Source organism: Vidua macroura, chromosome 1 (genome assembly GCF_024509145.1).
Source record: "Vidua macroura isolate BioBank_ID:100142 chromosome 1, ASM2450914v1, whole genome shotgun sequence".
Taxonomy (NCBI): Eukaryota; Metazoa; Chordata; class Aves; order Passeriformes; family Viduidae; genus Vidua; species Vidua macroura.
The window spans coordinates 56,189,878-56,207,857 of NC_071571.1; the positions used below are offsets into that span (position 1 = coordinate 56,189,878).

Sequence of the window (17,980 nt, forward strand, 5' to 3'; positions counted from 1 at the left end):
CTTTTGCAATCACTGCCACACACATCCCAGGGCTCAGATCCAGCATCTCCTGGAGCATGTGGCCACATGTGTCCTGGGAAAAGGGCTCAGAAATGGTCATCCTGGCCACAGGCTCAGGCACTTGTGCTCCAGCAAACCTTCAGCCAGGGCAGGGTCTGGATACAGAGCCAGCAATGCCAAAGGGATGAATGTGGAAAGAGCTGGAAAGATGGCGCATCCCCTCGGGGCTGGGGCTGCCTCCATCACCACCAGCAACTGAGAGTAAATACAGGAGAGTGGGCTGAAAACACAATGTCTGCAGGAGATCTATAGGTCAGGGTTTAATTTGTAAATTAAAGAATAAAGTTGACAAATTTAGGAAAAAAAAAAAAAATAATCTCAGCAGGAATGCCTGACCCCCAGAGCTGCCAGCCTCTCCCAGAGCATGTGGTCAATCATATCCTGCAGCAAACACTGCAATGCTTGCAGTGCTTGTCCCACCCAAGATCACACATTTGGAGCCTGAGGGAGTTGCTGTGATTATGTTTGATCAAACCTTCAGAACTGTTTCAGTGACCCTGGGACCCAAGTCCCATGTTTTGAAACCATATGCCCATAGAAATTTCCCATTCCCCAAGGAAATCTTGGAGCTGTGGGCCTGGTGTGGAAGGAGGAGGGATGATAGCCAAACTGGAATTCAAGATAACCAAGGCTGGAGACACTGCCAAAACATTTTAGAGGAGGGAAAACATTTTTCTTCCAAAGCACTGTTACAAGCTTGAAATAAATGTGCAGACTGTTAGATAAAGACAGAGATAAAAATAGGCCTGTTATTAAATACCTCTTCTTTAATGAGGTTCATCCTTCTAAACAGCCACACGAAGGTTATTGGAGCTATTGCAGGAAATCCAGCCTGCTTGCACATAAAAACCACAGCAAGGCATTCCTCATCACCCAGCACACATTTAAGCACCTCTCAGCAGCTCACAGCATCCCTGGCTTGGCAGGGACGAGATAAAAGCAAGGAATGAGAGATGTCTTCTCTGGGAAACAGTCCCTCTTCTTTCAAAGCACTTTTCCCCCACCAAACAACGTACATTTAACCTCGGGAATGATTCCCACTGCTGATGTCTACTGCTATTACAGCACTAGCAGCCTGAGCATCATTAAAGTGAAGTTTGAAATTATTCTGAAAGCTACAGCTTAACCCCCTCCTGTTGCACTAAAGCCACTGCTCGACTCTCAGCACCTCATCCCTGGTTTATGACCACTCCAGAGCACCTGGAATACCCTGCAGGGCTCAGAATTCCACAAACCACTAGCAGGAGTAATGGCTTGGCTCATGAAAACACAGCACTGCATCCTTGTTTTGGCAGTGCCCCACATCCCTAGCCCATGGCTGCAGGTTAGAGAAGCTCAGACTTTTATTCTGGCTGCTCAGAAGCACAGTTAGTTTTTTGCAAAAGAGCATCACTGCAAAAGTCTTTTGTAACCAGTTTGTTTAAGGAAACCAGTAACATCACGGCCAGTAAGGGACAGGACTGACTGGACACACCAAAAACCCACCCCAAGCTCACCTTGCTCCTAAACCCGAGCAAACAGTGTAGGGCTTTTTCTCACCACACCAGTGCTGCCAGGACACTGCCACTTCTGGAAATGAGAGAAGTTTCACCTGCATTTGGGGGGCAAAAACTGGCTCCCAATTCATCACAGAAATGCTGAAACCAAGCGCAGGGTGGGACACTCGTGCCGTGTCTCCCTGCCCAGAGCTGGCAGCCTTCAAACAATCCTCCTGCTGGAGCAGGGGGCTGGGAACCCCTGTCTGCTGTCTGCTCACTGTCCCAGCACCTCCTGAGCCCCAGTCCTGGAGCAGACAGGGAAACACCACTATCCCCCTTACCCAGACCAGGAGCAGGGCATGGAGGATGTGCTTGGTGTGCCACATCTGCCGGGCACTGTCCCACACGCAAGGCAGGAGCAGCACCTGAAGCTTCAGCCCTGGCACTTCTGCCAAGGGCTTGGAATTAGGCACAGGCCAGTGTTAGGGACACTGTGCATCCTGTGATGTGGAGATGAGAGGCAAAGGAAAGCCCACGAGGGTAGGAAGCTGAGGGAGGAGCCCATGAAGGCAGCTGGCAATAAAAAGGACAGGCACGAGATACATTTAGGAGATGAAAATCCTCCTATGCAAGAGGTCAGATTGAAAACAAGCAGAGGGAGAGCTACCAGGGACCATAACTCAGCTTCCAAGCACTGAACATTTCCTCTCAAGTCAGCCTGGCCTTTCCTACCTGCTGGAATCATCCTCCAGCTCTCCTGTTGCTGGCCAGACAAGATTATAACAACCCCAGATTCAAGATTTCTCCCCTCCGCACATCACTAACAAGTCGTTTTATAAAGAAACCCAGAGAAGAAGCATTTCATCTAGTATAGATGAGTTTTTTTTAAATTCCATTTGCCTTCCCTCTATATGCAAATCTGTGCTGATCTGATGAGGCTCCTATTTCCTGGATCAGACATGTCAAACTTTGCAAAAACGAGCATACCCTGGTGGTTTCACTCTGTATTTCACAGCCCTCTCTTGACCATGCTGCCATAAATATTTCAGAGACCTGCCCACCACTGTCTGAGTTAGGTCCGGGTCAGTGAGAAGCCAATGGTTTGGACAGTGATTAATCCAGCAAAGCAATTAGCAAGAGCTGCTGCAGCTCAGGACATCCCAGCAAGCAGCAGCAGCAAGGTCCCCCAGACAAGGTGTGAGGGGACCCTCAGCAGCACCCACGTCACCACCACGGGCTGTGGGACATGTCAGGATCTGTGATATTTAAATGATCCCGAGATTGTAGAAGTCTTTGTCTTTCAGCCCCGCTGCCAAAGAAGGGGTCATAATTCATCTGTGCTGGTTTTCAAGGTTGTTAATTCTTTCTTATCTACAATATTTTCTCTCTGACCTGCAGCGGGTCTGTCCTGCAGGGCAGCGTGCGGGGCTCTGCCCCTCAGTGGGGTTTTACAAACATTCTATACTAGAAACTATGTGTGCTATATTTACAATAACGTGCCAATATCCATCACCCATGTTGAACAGTGTGTCCCCAGCCCAAACCAACAGAAAAATGCCAACAGCACAGTGAAACATGGAGGGCATGAAGAAGAAGAAGAAAAAGGACAAGGCACGCCCAATTTTCCTCCATCTTGCCCCCTTTGAACGCCTTACCTAGAATCCTAAAATTCTACTTTTGCACCCATGCCACACTAATTACTACTTACATCAAACACTCAGAGCTTGTAATTCATCCTGTAAGATCGAAAACTCTTTTCCATGGACAGAGATCAAAGACAGTGTCTCTCAGGGCTCTGTACAGGGGGGTTTCTGACCCCTGCCAGGGTTTTAGACCTTCTAGGGCAGCCACAGGGATGCCCTGGATTCCTACAGAGACAGGCCTGGCACAGATCCCTCCTGCCTCCTTCCTCCCCCTGCTTCAAGAACCTCTTCTCAGCCTAAAGCAGGGCTGCCTCATTTGGCCACTGAAGTCACCTGGAAGACAGACTGCCAATGAAACTGGACCGAGTTATTGCCCATCCTCAGCCCTGTTCTTTCCACAGCAAGTCCTTCAAAGCAGCCTCTGGAAACACCTCCCCGACGTGGCTGCCTGGAGAACTGTGTTTCCACAGGTGTAAAACCTTGTTTGAGCAGCAAATGAGATGGGAGAAGACCTGTGACAAGCAGGAGCAGCAAAGATAGCCCGAGGATCCTTGAGAGCTGCAGCCATGGATATTTAAATGCCAAGCAATATATCACTGGCTCCCTGCTGAACATAAGATGGTTTCATCTTTGCAGAAGCAGCACCAACAGTATGCTCACATCAGCTTCACTCTGGCAGCCTGATCAGCAGCAGCAGCCATGGCTCCTTGTTTTTTAACTGTGAAATAATCGGGCACTTTAGAAAATTATTCTGGGCAGCACAAACCCTGAGGAGTCACTGCAGGTTCAGCTCTGCAAGGCAGAGCTTTAACCACAGTGAAGGTGCAGGCCAGCTAAGCTCTCTGCTCTGCCCTGAGACATCCATTCAAACCCCAGAGAGATCCACGCTGCACCATGCCAGTCACAGTGCCAGGCTCTGCTCCATCCCTCCAGTCTGCAGGGAGCTGCTCTGCAGCAAAGGCAGCCTCTCTGCCCCACTGCTGCCTGTCTGCAGATCAATCTAAATATTTTGATATTTTGGGCAGAGGAGGTTCTCACTTGTCCATCTGGATTGGAAACTGGACTCATTAACTCCCAGCTGTCAGCTGGAAAAGCTGCCAGAGGGTTTCTACCACATTAGGGAGCAGCAAAGTGCTGCTGCCATGGGGATGGGCAGAGCAGAGGCCCTGTGCAGCCCCAGCTCTCCACTCTTCACTGCTGGGGTGGTGATTAACACCCTTTTCCTTTCCCAATTAAACCCCTGTCTCTGATATCCTTTTTCTGAATCTTCACAGCAAAGTCTTCCCAGTGGAGCCACTGCTGGGTGGAAAATTTCCCACCCTAATGCTGGATGGAAAAATCTGCTGCTCAGTGATACAACTAGATGGTCAGAGCAATCCAACTTCCAATCATCATCAGGAATGCTAAACAAAATATTGGGAAATTTGGTGCCCAAATAACAAAAGAAAAAAGATGTTGCAGCTCCCAAGGGTACTATCACCTGGAGAAAGTGTATTCTGAACAAAAAAAGAGAGCAGAGGAAGCACAACTTCAAACAAACTCTGTGACCTGACCATGAGGAGTCTGAGCAGGGCTGTGAACCTTCATTCAGAGGACACAGCAATCCCACTCACTAAACCCCAAAAACCCTCCAGGTTCCTGTGGACTCCAGCCATGGACAGAAGGAAAAGCCCCACAGACGATGCCCAGAAGTCCAATAGCAGAGGTGCTGGAAGCCTCTCCGAGGCACACGTCTCCTTCCAGTGTGAGCCCTGCACCTGGTGCATTATTTAGTGCCAAGTGAGAAAGAAGCAATGCCTAACGAAGTGTTAAAGGGCTTTGGGAAGTTTCACCAACCTTTCCAGAGCCGTCAGCTCCAGCTGCCTGGCAGAAGAGACAGCTGATCTTGCTTCCAGATTACAGGCAGCACAGCTCTTAGGGCAACTGTCTCTCTGTGTTTGCATCCAGCTACCTCCAGCAGCTTGAAGTGTGCTCAAAGTGCAAGGAAGCACTTGATCAAAATCCAGCTCACACTGTAGACAGCGAGGAACAAGCGCCCAAAGCATTACAGACACAATAACAATCAAATTTGGGGTGGATTTGACAGGTTACAGGTTGATGACACTGCTGCAGTCCCAGTGGAAATGTGGATTGATGCAATTAGCAACAGGGAACTGGAAACTCAGCACAGGAAAACTGGGAATACATCGATAAAAGATGAGCTGCTGCACCATTGTAGAGAAGCACAAAACTCCTGCGTGAGCTCAGAACAGGAACAAGTTGAAACAGGAGTGAGATGGGCGAAGCGCAGCTCCAAGCTCCCTCCCTCAGTTCTAAATTCAATCATTTGCTTCCCCCCAGAGAGACTGGCCTAGTTTGCTGCAGGGATACAACGGGAGAGGGAGTGGGAGTGTCTTGGAGAGATGGGCAGCAGAAGGCAAACTCTGAGCCCAGCCCAGCCAGGCTTTGCTCAGCTGCCAGTGAGTGCAACCACATGGAAAACACGGCAAGATGCAGAAGCAGTGGATGAGACACGCTGCCAAGGAGCGTGGCTCTGCTGCAGGACCAGAAGGTGCATCCCTGTGCAGCCACAGCAGCAGCTTCCCTCGTGCCAGGTCAGCTCCCTGCCCAGCCAGAGCTGTGCTCACACTGGGAAAGTGTGGGCCAGAGGCTACAGGGATGGGCTCATGCTGGCAGCAGGGTCCCCAGCCTTGGCTAACACGTGCTGAAGGTGTGAGTGCCAGTCCTCACAGGGATTTCACTCGAGGAACCCCAGGAGACAGAAACCCAGGCTGGCAGCAGGAGATCAAGGCAGGCTCCTCTTTGTGCCGTGTCCCCAGTGCTGGGACCTGTAGCAGTCAGAGCGTGAGGCAGGATACCATTAAAGTCTTTACAAGAGTAACCAAAATTACTCTCCTCTGTGAATACTGACAAGCTCCCCACTTCCACAAACCCTTCACTGCGTGTGCCCAACATGGAATAACTACAAAAATGAAGCAGAATAAGGCACCCGAGCAGTGGAGAAGGTGCTTGTGAACAAACCCTGCAATGAGGTTTCTAATGATTGCAAGTATGTACATGTTCTGCTCCAACAAAGCTGGTGGGGATCTGCCAGGCTGAATAATGAGCAGGGACACCACATGCCTTCCATACATAATGGTACAGAAATGGAATATAAGTATATACTGCAGCTCTGTGGAACACAGGGGCTTTTGTAGCCATTTATGTTATATAAAGATTTACATTTGGAAAAGTCATTCTGCTATATCTGGCAGAAATTTCAAGACAAATGGAACCCATACTTATTCATTCAATGATAATACTGAGCATAGGATAAAGCTCTTAAATTCAGAGCACTTTATAAAAATTAATTACTACTTAGTTCACCCTTGTGAGGTGGGAAGGTATTACACCTGCATATACATGAGGACACCAAAGCACAAGTGGATTAAACAGCTCGTTCAGGACCCCAGGGACAGGCTAATTGTTGGAATATGTATGCACACGTGCATCTGTGTGTGTTTGAATGGGTTTGGCCCCTCCAGAGCCTTCCCAGCAGACGGAGGCCAAGCTGCTCCGCTGGGCTCCTCTCTCCACAGAGTCCCAGCATGTCTAATGAAAGACACCAACCCAAAGAAAGGGAAGAGGTTTTTTGTGGTTTGCACAGATGGAAATAAAAGCTAGCTTTCAAACAGCCAAGGAACAGAAAACCCATTGTTAAAAGCTGTGCAGTGCTCCAGTGACAGCTCCTAATCAGTTTGCCACTGAGCAGCTCCACACCGGAGCACGACAGACCTGGGAATCCACGTGCCAGCAAATGTTATAAAACCTGGCCCCTGACAAATGAAGAGAGAAAAGGCTGTGGAGCCAGTGACAGAGACAGCTCCCACCCACAAGGGGGCTGGCAGCCCACTCCTCCTGCTCCAGTGCCCTCCTTGGACGCTTTGCCCACGGCCTCCAGTCCCTGCACTGCGTCACCATATCCTTCTCTTTATGTGTACACCAGCAAAAGCACACATTGTTATGGGAACAACCAGCTCTTGGAGTGTCTGCAAGGCTCTTGTCAGTGCTGGCAGGTGGCTTCCAGAGGCATGCTATAATTAGCCAGCAGCAGTTACCTGGAGGCAGGGTTTGCCACTGATCTGTGGGGTAAAACACTTCCAGGTCTTCAGGATCAGCGTCATCCTCTGTCCCCGGCTCCTTCCCACTGTCATCTTTTATGTCGCTCTCTTCTATTTTTGTAAGGGCAAACTCCTTTTGGAGAGAAGAGATTCAGCTCATTAGCAATTGCATCTGGGTAATTTAGTGCTGGCTGAGAATACAAATTTTTTTCCCTCGCCAGCAGATTTTTTTTTTTTGACAACTGAGATTTTTTCCACATGGTTAAATTTAGATTTAAAGTGTATTAAAGGTTAAACATGCATAACTAGCATGACATTTGTGCTGAACAAAGCAATGCAGCTTATTTCCTATTCCAGAGCAGGTTGCAGGTTTCAAACCAGCTCTCACAGAGCCTCACCTGTATTTCAGTCAGAGGCAGGAGCCCTGGCTATTATTAGGGTTGTGTAACATTGTAAGACCCCATTTTCCCTTGCCTAAAAATATGTCAAACTTTTAACTTTTTCAGCTGAAATTTTCCACAGGAGTGGAATGCCTCAAGGCTTGTTGGTTGGTTTGGGGGTTGGTTTTTTGGTTTTTTTGGGGGGTTTTGTGTTTGTTTTTTTTGGTTTTGTGGGGGTTTTTTTGTTTGGTTTTTGTTTGTTTGTTTGTTTGTTTGTTTGTTTTGTTTTCTTAAATGCATTTATTTCAGGCTTGGAGAAGATTTCAGGTAAAATAGTTCAGCTGTTTCCAAAATAGGACACGGGAAAAAACACACCGAGTTGCCCACATGATACAAATGTGAGGATCCTCTTCTCCACCCGCTCCCAGTGTTCTCCAAGCCTTTTAAAACAATGAGGTAGGGATTTAATCACCACCTCCATGGCAAGTGCAGCACGAGGCTGGCAGAGGTGTGGGAGAGCAGCCAGCACGAGCGGCTCAACGTTACACCAAGGGGAGGGCAGGGGAGAACAGCAGGGGGAAAAAATCGTTGCTGTGAGGGAAACCTTGGTGTTCAATGGAAAGCTTCCCTAAGGAGCTGGTGGGAGTCACAAAAAACTCTGGAGAGTGCACAGAAATGACCTGTACTCTCACACCAGGCATTGACTCCTGGGTCTGAGCTGTTCTGGTTCCAACAGGAACACATTAACTGGTTCAGGCTTATCATCCCCACAGCTCAGTGTCTGCTGAAGGGAATATTTTCAGCTTCTGAGATCACCAATTCAGTCACTACTGAACAGTTGGAGATAACCACCCTACAGGGAATGATTAGTCCTAATTGTTTGCAATTAGGATGGAGTTACAGCTCACTTCATGAAGTGTTTGGGTCTTAATCCTTAGGAAGTTTTCACAGGGAAAAATGTAAGTAAATTCAGAGGTTAACTGGAAATTCTGGGACACATTCTGCCTTCAGTTCTTCCACTCTTTGGGAAAAAAATGCATGCACATTTTCTGTCAGAATTTGGATGCTCTGCATATAAATATCCGTTTCCAGCCTAGAAGAGTCTTTCTGAGCAACAGAAATGTCAACCTGAGCAAAACACACAGAGTAGCATTGACAGTGTGGATGTGGCCCTTGGGGACGAGGGTTGGTGGTGGCCTTGGCAGTGCTGGGTTAAAGGTTGTACTCAATAATCACAAAGGTGTCTCCCAACCTAGACCATTCCACGATTCCCTGATTGTGGTAACACACAAAGATGGCTGACAAACCTATAGAATGTTTTTATTTCAGCTGTGGAAAGGGACTGCGATTTCAGAAATGCACGAGAAACCAGATCTTAACTCCTGGTTTTGCTGAGTGCATCACGGGCTTGGAATTGTTCAAATTATAACAAATGGTTAAAGCTCAGGAACAATCGCAGCCATAAAAGCCCAGGTTCTGCAGATGAAAATCAATGTTAACATTTTCTGAGCCAAGACTCAACAGGACTAAAATGCAGTGAGTGGAGCAGTTATTACTTAGCTGATTTCCACAGCTCTGTGATTATCCAAGAGGGAGTTAGTGATACAGGCTATTGTGAATTTACCACCAGGCCTCCCAGTGCTGGATCTGTTCAAACACATAATGGAGACAGCTGATGTTTACCAGCTCTGCTCAGGAAGAGTGCTGGGGTTTAAATGCTCAGTAAGGATAAAAGGATGTGACTTGGTTCATTTAAGTGTTGCTGTCACTGCCTGGCCACAGTTGCTTTGCAACACCCCATTTTCATTAGCATTTCCAGCAAAAATGGGCAGCACCGTACAAGCGATTCTTCATTTACATAGAAATCAGTAGAACCCTTTCTGTTTTGTTTTCATAATTCAAGCAGAAGAAAGAGATTTCCTAAAGAATAATGGGCATTTCCTTAAAGGCAAAAAACATCCATGTTTTATCAGTCTGAAGTCAAGCTGGAGCAGCCAAAACTTACAGGCACTCTGTGGCCCAGGCTGGAGCAGGAGAAGAGCACAGACCCCAGCAGCAGCAGCAGGCTGACTCTGGCAGTGGTGGAGAGGAGCCCGGCCCAAGGAGACATTGCCACCAGCCTGAAATGAAAAGCAAAACAAACCCAACTGTTTTTTTGTTTTTTTTTTTTCATTTTCGCAGGTTTCAGGACTCTTTACACAACACTTTGCAACGCAGCGTGGGATCAGGGGTGTGACACGGCAGGAAGCACAACACCTCGAGGTGTGAGCACACAGGGCTCGAGGGGAGCTCACTGCTAATGGGGTTTGTGACAGGTAATGCCAAGCAGCTTATACTGACCCCACAGGGGATAATAGCTCTCCTGGAAAATATGTGGAGACCTGCAAGACTTGTTTAAAATCACTGTGTCAGTGCAATGGATGACAGCTATAGGGAAAAATAAAAAGCAGTGCAATCCCGTGAAGGCTTTTTATGCCTGTGCCTCATTTTAAGCACAGAAGTAGCTGCGTTAATTCAAATTAAACAAAACCACCAGCTGTCCAAGGATCGGGGGTTCATCTAATCCATATGTAGGTTTTTCTTGGGGAAAAACAACATTTTGCAGAGGTCAGCAAGGTTTACTTGGTGGTTCCTACAGCACAAGGCTTTCCCTGCTGTTTAGAGCAGAGGCTCAGCCAGCCATGGGGCCAGGAACTGGCTCTGACCAGGCTCACAGGGGACCAGGGAGCAGAGACATGGCACAGAACCACCCTGATGGACCACAGAGCCACCCTGATGGACCACAGAGCTCCTGCTGAACAAAAGAGGGGGGAAATGAAGGGTTTTGCTGTCACAGGTGCCAGTGCCCGGGCACGGAGCTGGTGTGCCCACCCTGCATGTGAGCACGCACACGTGTGCCCCCAGTGCCTCACGCAAGGCTCGGGATCCACCTACAGCCCTCAGCTCGCTGCTGGGCTAGGGAGTGCAGCAGCCTGCCAGCACACAGGCTGCACAAGTATTTCCTTCGATTGGCTCTAAATTTACATGCTGCTAAATTAAACTAAATGAGGTCTTTTGAAAGAAGATAGGACTGCTTAGTTCCGTTCAAACACTCCTTCATTACTCATCCCTCCATCAAGTCTGCTCCTACTCCTATCCAGGTTTTAAAGAAGTTCCTCCCCTACACACAGTCCGAAATATCTTGCTTTGCTGTCCATCAGGATGGCACATCAGATAGGAGAGTCTTCCCTCCTTGAAGCAACCACTTTGTTCCCAACAAAGCAGAAAACCTGCCCACAGCAGCACCCAACACCAGCTCCTGCCCCCAAAGAGCCTCTGCCCCCAGAAGCCTTCAGGGACATGGAGGGAAGCCACCTCTCCTTCCACTCTTTCACTGGTACCTTGTCCCTCCACTCCACTTTGCTACTTCTTCCTCTCCCTGCTCGGTTTTTGCCAGAAAAAGAAAAAGCAACCCCCCACATCCCACTGGTCAGTGGTGGACAGGAGAGGGACAGAGCAGGGAGCAGAGGTAACAGTGCACCTGATGTACTTCTGCATCTTCCAGAAACTCCTGAGCAGGGTCTTCCTGAACAGCAGCCTCTACCTCTGAGCCACCTCTACCACATCAACGGGATTTTTCTCATTAATTGGTTTTGGAACAGATCTGGACTTCTGATACCCACAGCATCCCTGAGCAATGAGTTCCCCTGCTTAACTCACAGTGCAGGAAAGCATCACCTCCCATTTCCCCCTTCAGTGCCTCCTTTTTTCTAAACGGTCAAAGAACCACCTCAAGGACCCACAAGCCCTTATTAAACCACAGCTGGAGTAGAAGAAAAGCCCCCTATTTTCATAAGCCAACAGGTGGCCAGAGCCTCCATTTCTCTCCTGGGACAGGGCCAAGAAAAACCAGGCTACAACCAACACCCAGGCTCCTGAGCTGGCACACCCAGAGCACAATGCACAGCCTCAAACGCCCTCTGCTCCCAGCAGATCTTGATCTTTGTGCCCTTCTGGACAGTCCCACAGTCATGACCTCAGTCCAGAGTGACCACAACACACAATTCCTTCTCATCTCAGAATGAACTGCTGCTTTTTACACAGGTAACAGGTTTTTGGGTTTGGCTGAGTTCTTTTCAGTTATAAAACAAGTAGCAAAACTGGAATAATGAAAAATATAGATGTATCCCTCAAACTTTATCTGCAAGCCTGGAAATAAAAAGAAGGGAAAAAAAAGGAAAAAGAAATTCAACAAAGCAGTGGCTGAAAGCAAATGCACACTCCCAATAAAAATAGAGCTCACGTGTACCGAGGAGGCTGCTAGCAAATGACAGCACAGCCTCTTTCAAGCCTCCAGCCTCCTGCCTGCCTGGCAGATGACATCTGCACAACAATTAGCACTTTGCTTCGGTCCCAGGTAGGCAGGAGGAGCCAACATGTGCAACAGGGGGCTCTGGAGCTCCTGGAGAGCAGCCTGCACAGGCTGACATCTCCTTACAGACAGACACACACAGAGGGCAGGAGAGGATTTCCACATTGAGTGTTCTGTGGACACAACGGATGTCCAGAAACAACCCTTGCAGCCTGTGAAGCAGAAAGGGTGGTCATGGTGACCCCATCTGCACAGGGAATGTTTGCTTGGATTTGAGGGCATCTTTGGGGATCCAGCACATACAGCAGCCAGGCTGGACTAGGGAGGCCACAAATTCCCCTTGTGCAGAGTGGAGGGGCTGATTTTTTTCTTAATAATCCTTTTTTGTCAAACAAAATCAGATACTAGGGAAAGAGCAAAGGGTCAGACTCTGAGAAGTCTCCACTGCTGGCAGTAACCCTCCTGTCAGAGGAGGAGATGTTGCTGGCTGCGAGGTTCTGCTCCACAGCTCCAGAAATCCCTGTCTGTGGGAAACAGCAGCCCAGAGCTGTGCTCCCCATTAGCAGGGACGTTCCACTGAGGGCAGAGCTGTGCACAGGGAGCTACGCAGCTCCCACAGTCACAGTGACAGCTCCAAGGAAGCCAGCAAGAGGAGCACATTTCATTAATGCCTCCTGCTGTGCTTTCACATCCTGGCACAGAGCCCACGCTGCCCGTCCTGTGCCACTCCAACAAATCCGCCGGGAGCCTCATCTGAGCTCTGACCTACTGCTCCAGGAGAGAACACAGACATCCCAGAGCTCCACAGCCCCAACATCAGCCCCTGACTTTGCAGCCAGCTGGAAGCCAAATTCCAGAATCGTTGAGGTTGGAAGAGATTTCCAAGACCATCAAGGTCAAGCTGTGCCCCATGCCCACCGTGTCCCCAGCCCAGAGCACTCAGTGCCACCTCCAGTCCTATCCAGGACACCTCCAGGGATGGGCACTCCAAACTTCCCTGGGCAGCCCCTGCCAAGGCCTGACCACCCCTTCCATGGAGAAATTCCCGCTGATGTCCACCCTGAGCCTGCCCTGGCAGAGCTTGTAGGCCATTTCCTCTTGTCTTGTTCCTTGTTCCCTGAGAGCAGAGCCCGACTCCAATGTGGTTCCACCCTCCTGGAGAAGATCCCCCCTAAGCCTCCTTTTTTCCAGGCTGAGTCCCTTTCCCAGCTGCTCCTCACAGCACTGTCCAGTCCTTCCCAGCTCCGTTCCTTTCCCAGACACGCTCCAGCCCCTCCATGTTTTTCTTGCCATGAGAGTTCAGAACTGGATACAAGATTGGAGGTCCCTCAGCAGTGCCAGCACAAGGGACAGGCACTGTCCTGGTCCTGCTGCCACCCCAGTGTTGATACAAAAATACCAATTATCTCTAAGAATAAGCAATAGCAATAAGCTAATCCTTGTTTTCACCTAGGGATGACCTGAGGGAGCAGGATTGGTATTACAGTCTTGTAAAACTGCCTGCAGATGAACAAATTCAGGCCAGGTTTCTGTCCAGGCAGCCTCGCTGAGATGGCAATGGGAGCACCAGCAGCACATCGTGTGCCTCCCAGCACAAAGCACCAGCAGAGCTCCCTTGCTGAGTGCAGGGCAGAGATGGGAACCCTCAGGAACACGGCCCAGGCACCTCCAGCTGAACCACGGCACAAAGACCTGCCGGCACTCGCAGCCTCTGCGGCTGAAGGGGAAGTTTCCTGGGCAACAGCCACTCAGGGAATGATCTCTAGCCAGCAATGCACAGGGGCTGTGGGATTGGAGAGGCTCTCAGGACACAGAGTGCACTTACAGCGAGCCAAGATCCCCTTCACACACAATGTCCTTCTAATGGGTGGCACCCACGGCCAAGCCCACTGTGACAGGCTGGGTGATGTGCAGTGCCACAGAGAAAGAGAAGGAAATGTAGCTGACCTGACCTACAATATTCCTCCTCTGAGCAAGAGGGTCCCTCTAGAGCTGGCCGAAAGGAAGTGCCGCTTCCCGGCGTCTCTTGGCAAAAGCGGCGCTCCGGAGCGCACCGCTGCCGCTCCAGTCATCTGGGTGTCCAGTAGCCGCTTCTTGGCCTCCGGCAGCCAGAGATCGTGGTAGCTTGCAAGAGGCGAAGGACGAAGCCGCGAAGAAGCCGGCTTGTGTGCGAAGCTCGCAGACAGCTGCAGGACGGTGGCTGCCACTCTCCTGCCTCTTGAATTCACTCTTGGCATGCCAATGGGAGGTGTTCCAGGACAGCTTTCCTGGATTTTGACGTAGTCGTCATGCATCTCTCCTTGGAAAGTCCTGCTGCTCCCCAGAGGCTCCGAGATGCAGAGAACACGGTGGCAGCTGCTGAAAAGAAGGGCAACTGTGAGTTGGTCAAGAAGCAAGAACCTAGGCAGCTGCCTGTGCTTGGCAAGGAGCAGCTGCTGGATTCTTGCAATTGCCTTCAGTGCGCACAGAAGCCTGCTGCTCTGCTGCTTGGTTTTTCGCCTTCAGTCAATTACACACTGCTGAAGCTGAGGCAGGCTGTTCAGCTTTGCTGCTTTTCAGCATCTCAGCTGCCCTTCTGCTCTGTGACAGCTCTCCAGGTTTCTTGCCTTCGCCAGGCTGCAACGTGCCCCCTACTACCCAGAGCTGGGCAGGAGTGGGTAGAGAGCACGGCCATCTGTCAGCAGGTTGCAGCTTGCCCAGGAAAATGCAGTGCCCTAGGAATGTGCAGTAAACCAAATTTCTTGGCAAGGTCGGGCTAAGTGAGCAGTGCTGGTACACTTTCTCCTTGAGAACTGGAGCGGAAAAGCTTTTCGCTAAGATGTAGGCGACTCGAGAGGCAGAATACGCAGCTCCGGAGCTGGCCGAAAGCAAGTGCCGCTTGCCGGCGCCTTTCGGCAAAAGCGGCTCTACGGAGCGCACCGCTGCCGCTCCAGTGATCTGTGTGTGAAGTAGCCGCTTCTTGGCCTCCGGCAGCCGGAGATCGCGGTAGCTTGCAAGAGGCGAAGAACGAAGCCGCGAAGAAGCCGGCTTGTGTGCGAAGCTCGCAGACAGCTGCAGGACGGTGGCTTCCGCTCTCCTATCTCTTGAATTCACTCTTGGCATGCCACTGGGAGGTGTTCCAGGACAACTTTCCTGGGTTTTGACGTAGTCGTCATGCATCCCTCCTTGGAAAGTCCTGCTGCTCTCCAGAGGCTCCAAGATGCAGAGAACACGGTGGCAGCTGCTGAAAAGAAGGGCAACTGTGAGTTGGTCAAGAAGCAAGAACATAGGCAGCTGACTGTACTTGGAAGGAGGAGCTGCTGGATTCTTGCAATTGCCTTCAGTGCGCACAGAAGCCCGCTGCTCTGTGGCTTGGTTTTTCGCCTTCAGTCAATTGCACACTACTGAAGCTGAGGCAGGCTGTTCAGCTTTGCTGCTTTTCAGCATCTCAGCTGCCCTTCTGCTCTGTGACAGCTCTCGAGGTTTCTTGCCTTCCCCAGGCTGCAACGTGCCCGCTAGTACCAAGAACTGGGCAGGAGTGGGTAGAGAGCACGGCCATCTGTCAGCAGGTTGCAGCTTGCCCAGGAAAATGCAGTGTCCTTGGAATGTGCAGCAAATCCCATTTCTTGGCAAGGTCGGGCTAAGTGAGCAGTGCTGGTACACTTTCTCCTTGAGAACTGGAGCCGAAAAGCTTTTGGCTAAGATGTAGGCGACTCGAGAGGCAGAATACGCAGCTCCGGAGCTGGCCGAAAGCAAGTGCCGCTTGCCGGCGTCTTTCGGCAAAAGCGGCGCTCCGGAGCGCAACGCTGCCGCTCCAGTCATCTGTGCGCCAAGTAGCGGCTTCTTGGCCTCCGGCAGCCGGAGATCGCGGTAGCTTGCAAGAGGCGAAGAACGAAGCCGCGAAGAAGCCGGCTTGAGTGCGAAGCTCGCAGGCTGCTGCAGGACGGTGGCTGCCGCTCTCCTGCCCCTTGAATTCACTCTTGGCATGCCAATGGAAGGTATTCCGGGACAACTTTCCTGGGTTTTGACGTAGTCGTCATGCATCCCTCCTTGCAATGTCCTGCTGCTCTCCAGAGGCTCCGAGACGCAGAGGACACGGTGGCAGCTGCTGAAAAGAAGGGCAACTGTGAGTTCGTCAAGAAGCAAGAACTTAGGCAGCTGACTGTGCTTTGCAAGTGTCACGATCCCCTTCTTGCGGGGTGTTGTGATGGTTCTTTTCACCGATCCCAAAAGTGCAAAAAAGGCAAACAACAAGGGACTGTCAGTTGATCATAACAAATGCACCTTTAGTAGGGGCCAAAAGAGTAAATGCCATAGTGGGGGATTAGAAAGGAGATAGAAGGATAGAGAGAGAGAAGAGGGGTGTGGGAATAGCTACCAAGACAGGCGAGATCCTCAGTGGTCCGGACGATGGGGATCTGTCTGTCGTGTCGGGGGAGTCTCCGAAGTTCTGGTAGACTCGGGGCTCCAGTTATAGTCCACAGAGGAAAGAGGGGGGAACAAGTGTAACAATGAAAGTCCATTGTAATCGCCACGCGGGAACAGGTGAGTCCACAGAAACCACCAAAGCAAGACGAATCCAATGAAGAATAAGTCCATTAAAATTACTGAAGGGAAACAGGTCATGTCATTAGTGGTCAGACCACCAATTTCCCCTCCTCCCTGTAGTAGGGGTCTCAGTCTCAGCCCTTGGGAGGAGGGTTCTCATTCTTTGTTTGTCACAGTGGTAACGAGGCAGATGAAGGGTCTTCAATGAAGGACCACGGGAGTCACCCCAAAAGTTCGTTCGGCTTAAGAACGGAGATTAGAAGAGAAGCAGGCCGCGCATCAGGCGGTCCCGTGCTGGCTCCATGTCAGGTCTTTGCCAAGTCCTTGCCAAGTCCTTGCCAAGTTCTTACCAGGCCTTGTTGGGAACAGCCAGCGTGACGGTTCAGTGGTTCCACCTGTGCTGTGTCCTGCTCTAAGCCGGAACTGCAGTGGGGGAAGGGATTCTTTCTTGTGGCAATCGGAAGGCAGAATGGAAAATGAGGGGCTTCAGATGGGCTCTTACAGCAAGGGGCAGCTGCTGGATTCTTGCAATTGCCTTCAGTGCGCACAGAAGCCCACTGCTCTGCTGCTTGGTTTTTCGCCTTCAGTCAATTGCACACTACTGAAGCTGAGGCAGGCTGTTCAGCTTTGCTGCTTTTCAGCATCTCATCTGCCTTTCTGCTCTGTGACAGCTCTCCAGGTTTCTTGCCTTCGCCAGGCTGCAACGTGCCCGCTACTACCCAGAGCTGGGCAGGAGTGGGTAGAGAGCACGGCCATCTGTCAGCAGGTTGCCCAGGAAAATGCAGTGTCCTTGGAATGTGCAGCAAATCCCATTTCTTGGCAAGGTCGGGCTAAGTGAGCAGTGCTGGTACACTTTCTCCTTGAGAACTGGAGCCGAAAAGCTTTTCGCTAAGATGTAGGCGACTAGAGAGGCAGAATACGCAGCTCCGGAGCTGGCCGAAAGCAAGTGCCGTTTGCCGGCGTCTTTCGGCAAAAGCGGCGCTCCGGAGCGCACCGCTGCCGCTCCAGTGATCTGTGCGCGAAGTAGCCGCTTCTTGGCCTCCGGCAGCCGGAGATCGCGGTAGCTTGCAAGAGGCGAAGAACGAAGCCGCGAAGAAGCCGGCTTGAGTGCGAAGCTCGCAGGCTGCTGCAGGACGGTGGCTGCCGCTCTCCTGCCTCTTGAATTCACTTTTGGCGTGCCAATGGAAGGTGTTCCAGGACAACTTTCCTGGGTTTTGACATAGTCGTCATGCATCCCACCTTGGAAATTCTTGTTGCTCCCCAGAGGCTCCGAGATGCAGAGAACACGTTGGCAGCTGCTGAAAAGAAGGGCAACTGTGAGTTGGTCAAGAAGCAAGAACCTAGGCAGCTGCCTGTGCTTGGCAAGGAGCAGCTGCTGGATTCTTGCATTTGCCTTCAGTGCGCACAGAAGCCCGCTGCTCTGCTGCTTGGTTTTTCGCCT

At 50.6% G+C, this 17,980-nt stretch overlaps 1 protein-coding gene across 1 annotated transcript in view; it reads right to left on the bottom strand.

Annotated features, from left to right (window-relative positions):
• LOC128818474 (nucleotide exchange factor SIL1-like) overlaps positions 1-9,776 on the bottom strand; it is a 29,392-nt gene extending 19,616 nt beyond the window's left edge. Inside the window, exons 1-2 of the mRNA XM_053997871.1 lie at positions 9,667-9,776; positions 7,279-7,414 (exon numbers count right to left, since the gene is read on the bottom strand). Coding sequence (XP_053853846.1) covers positions 7,279-7,414; positions 9,667-9,771 — 241 coding nt within the window. The 5' untranslated portion in view covers positions 9,772-9,776. The remainder of the gene's footprint in view (positions 1-7,278; positions 7,415-9,666) is intronic.
• Between the last annotated feature and the right edge of the window lie 8,204 nt (positions 9,777-17,980).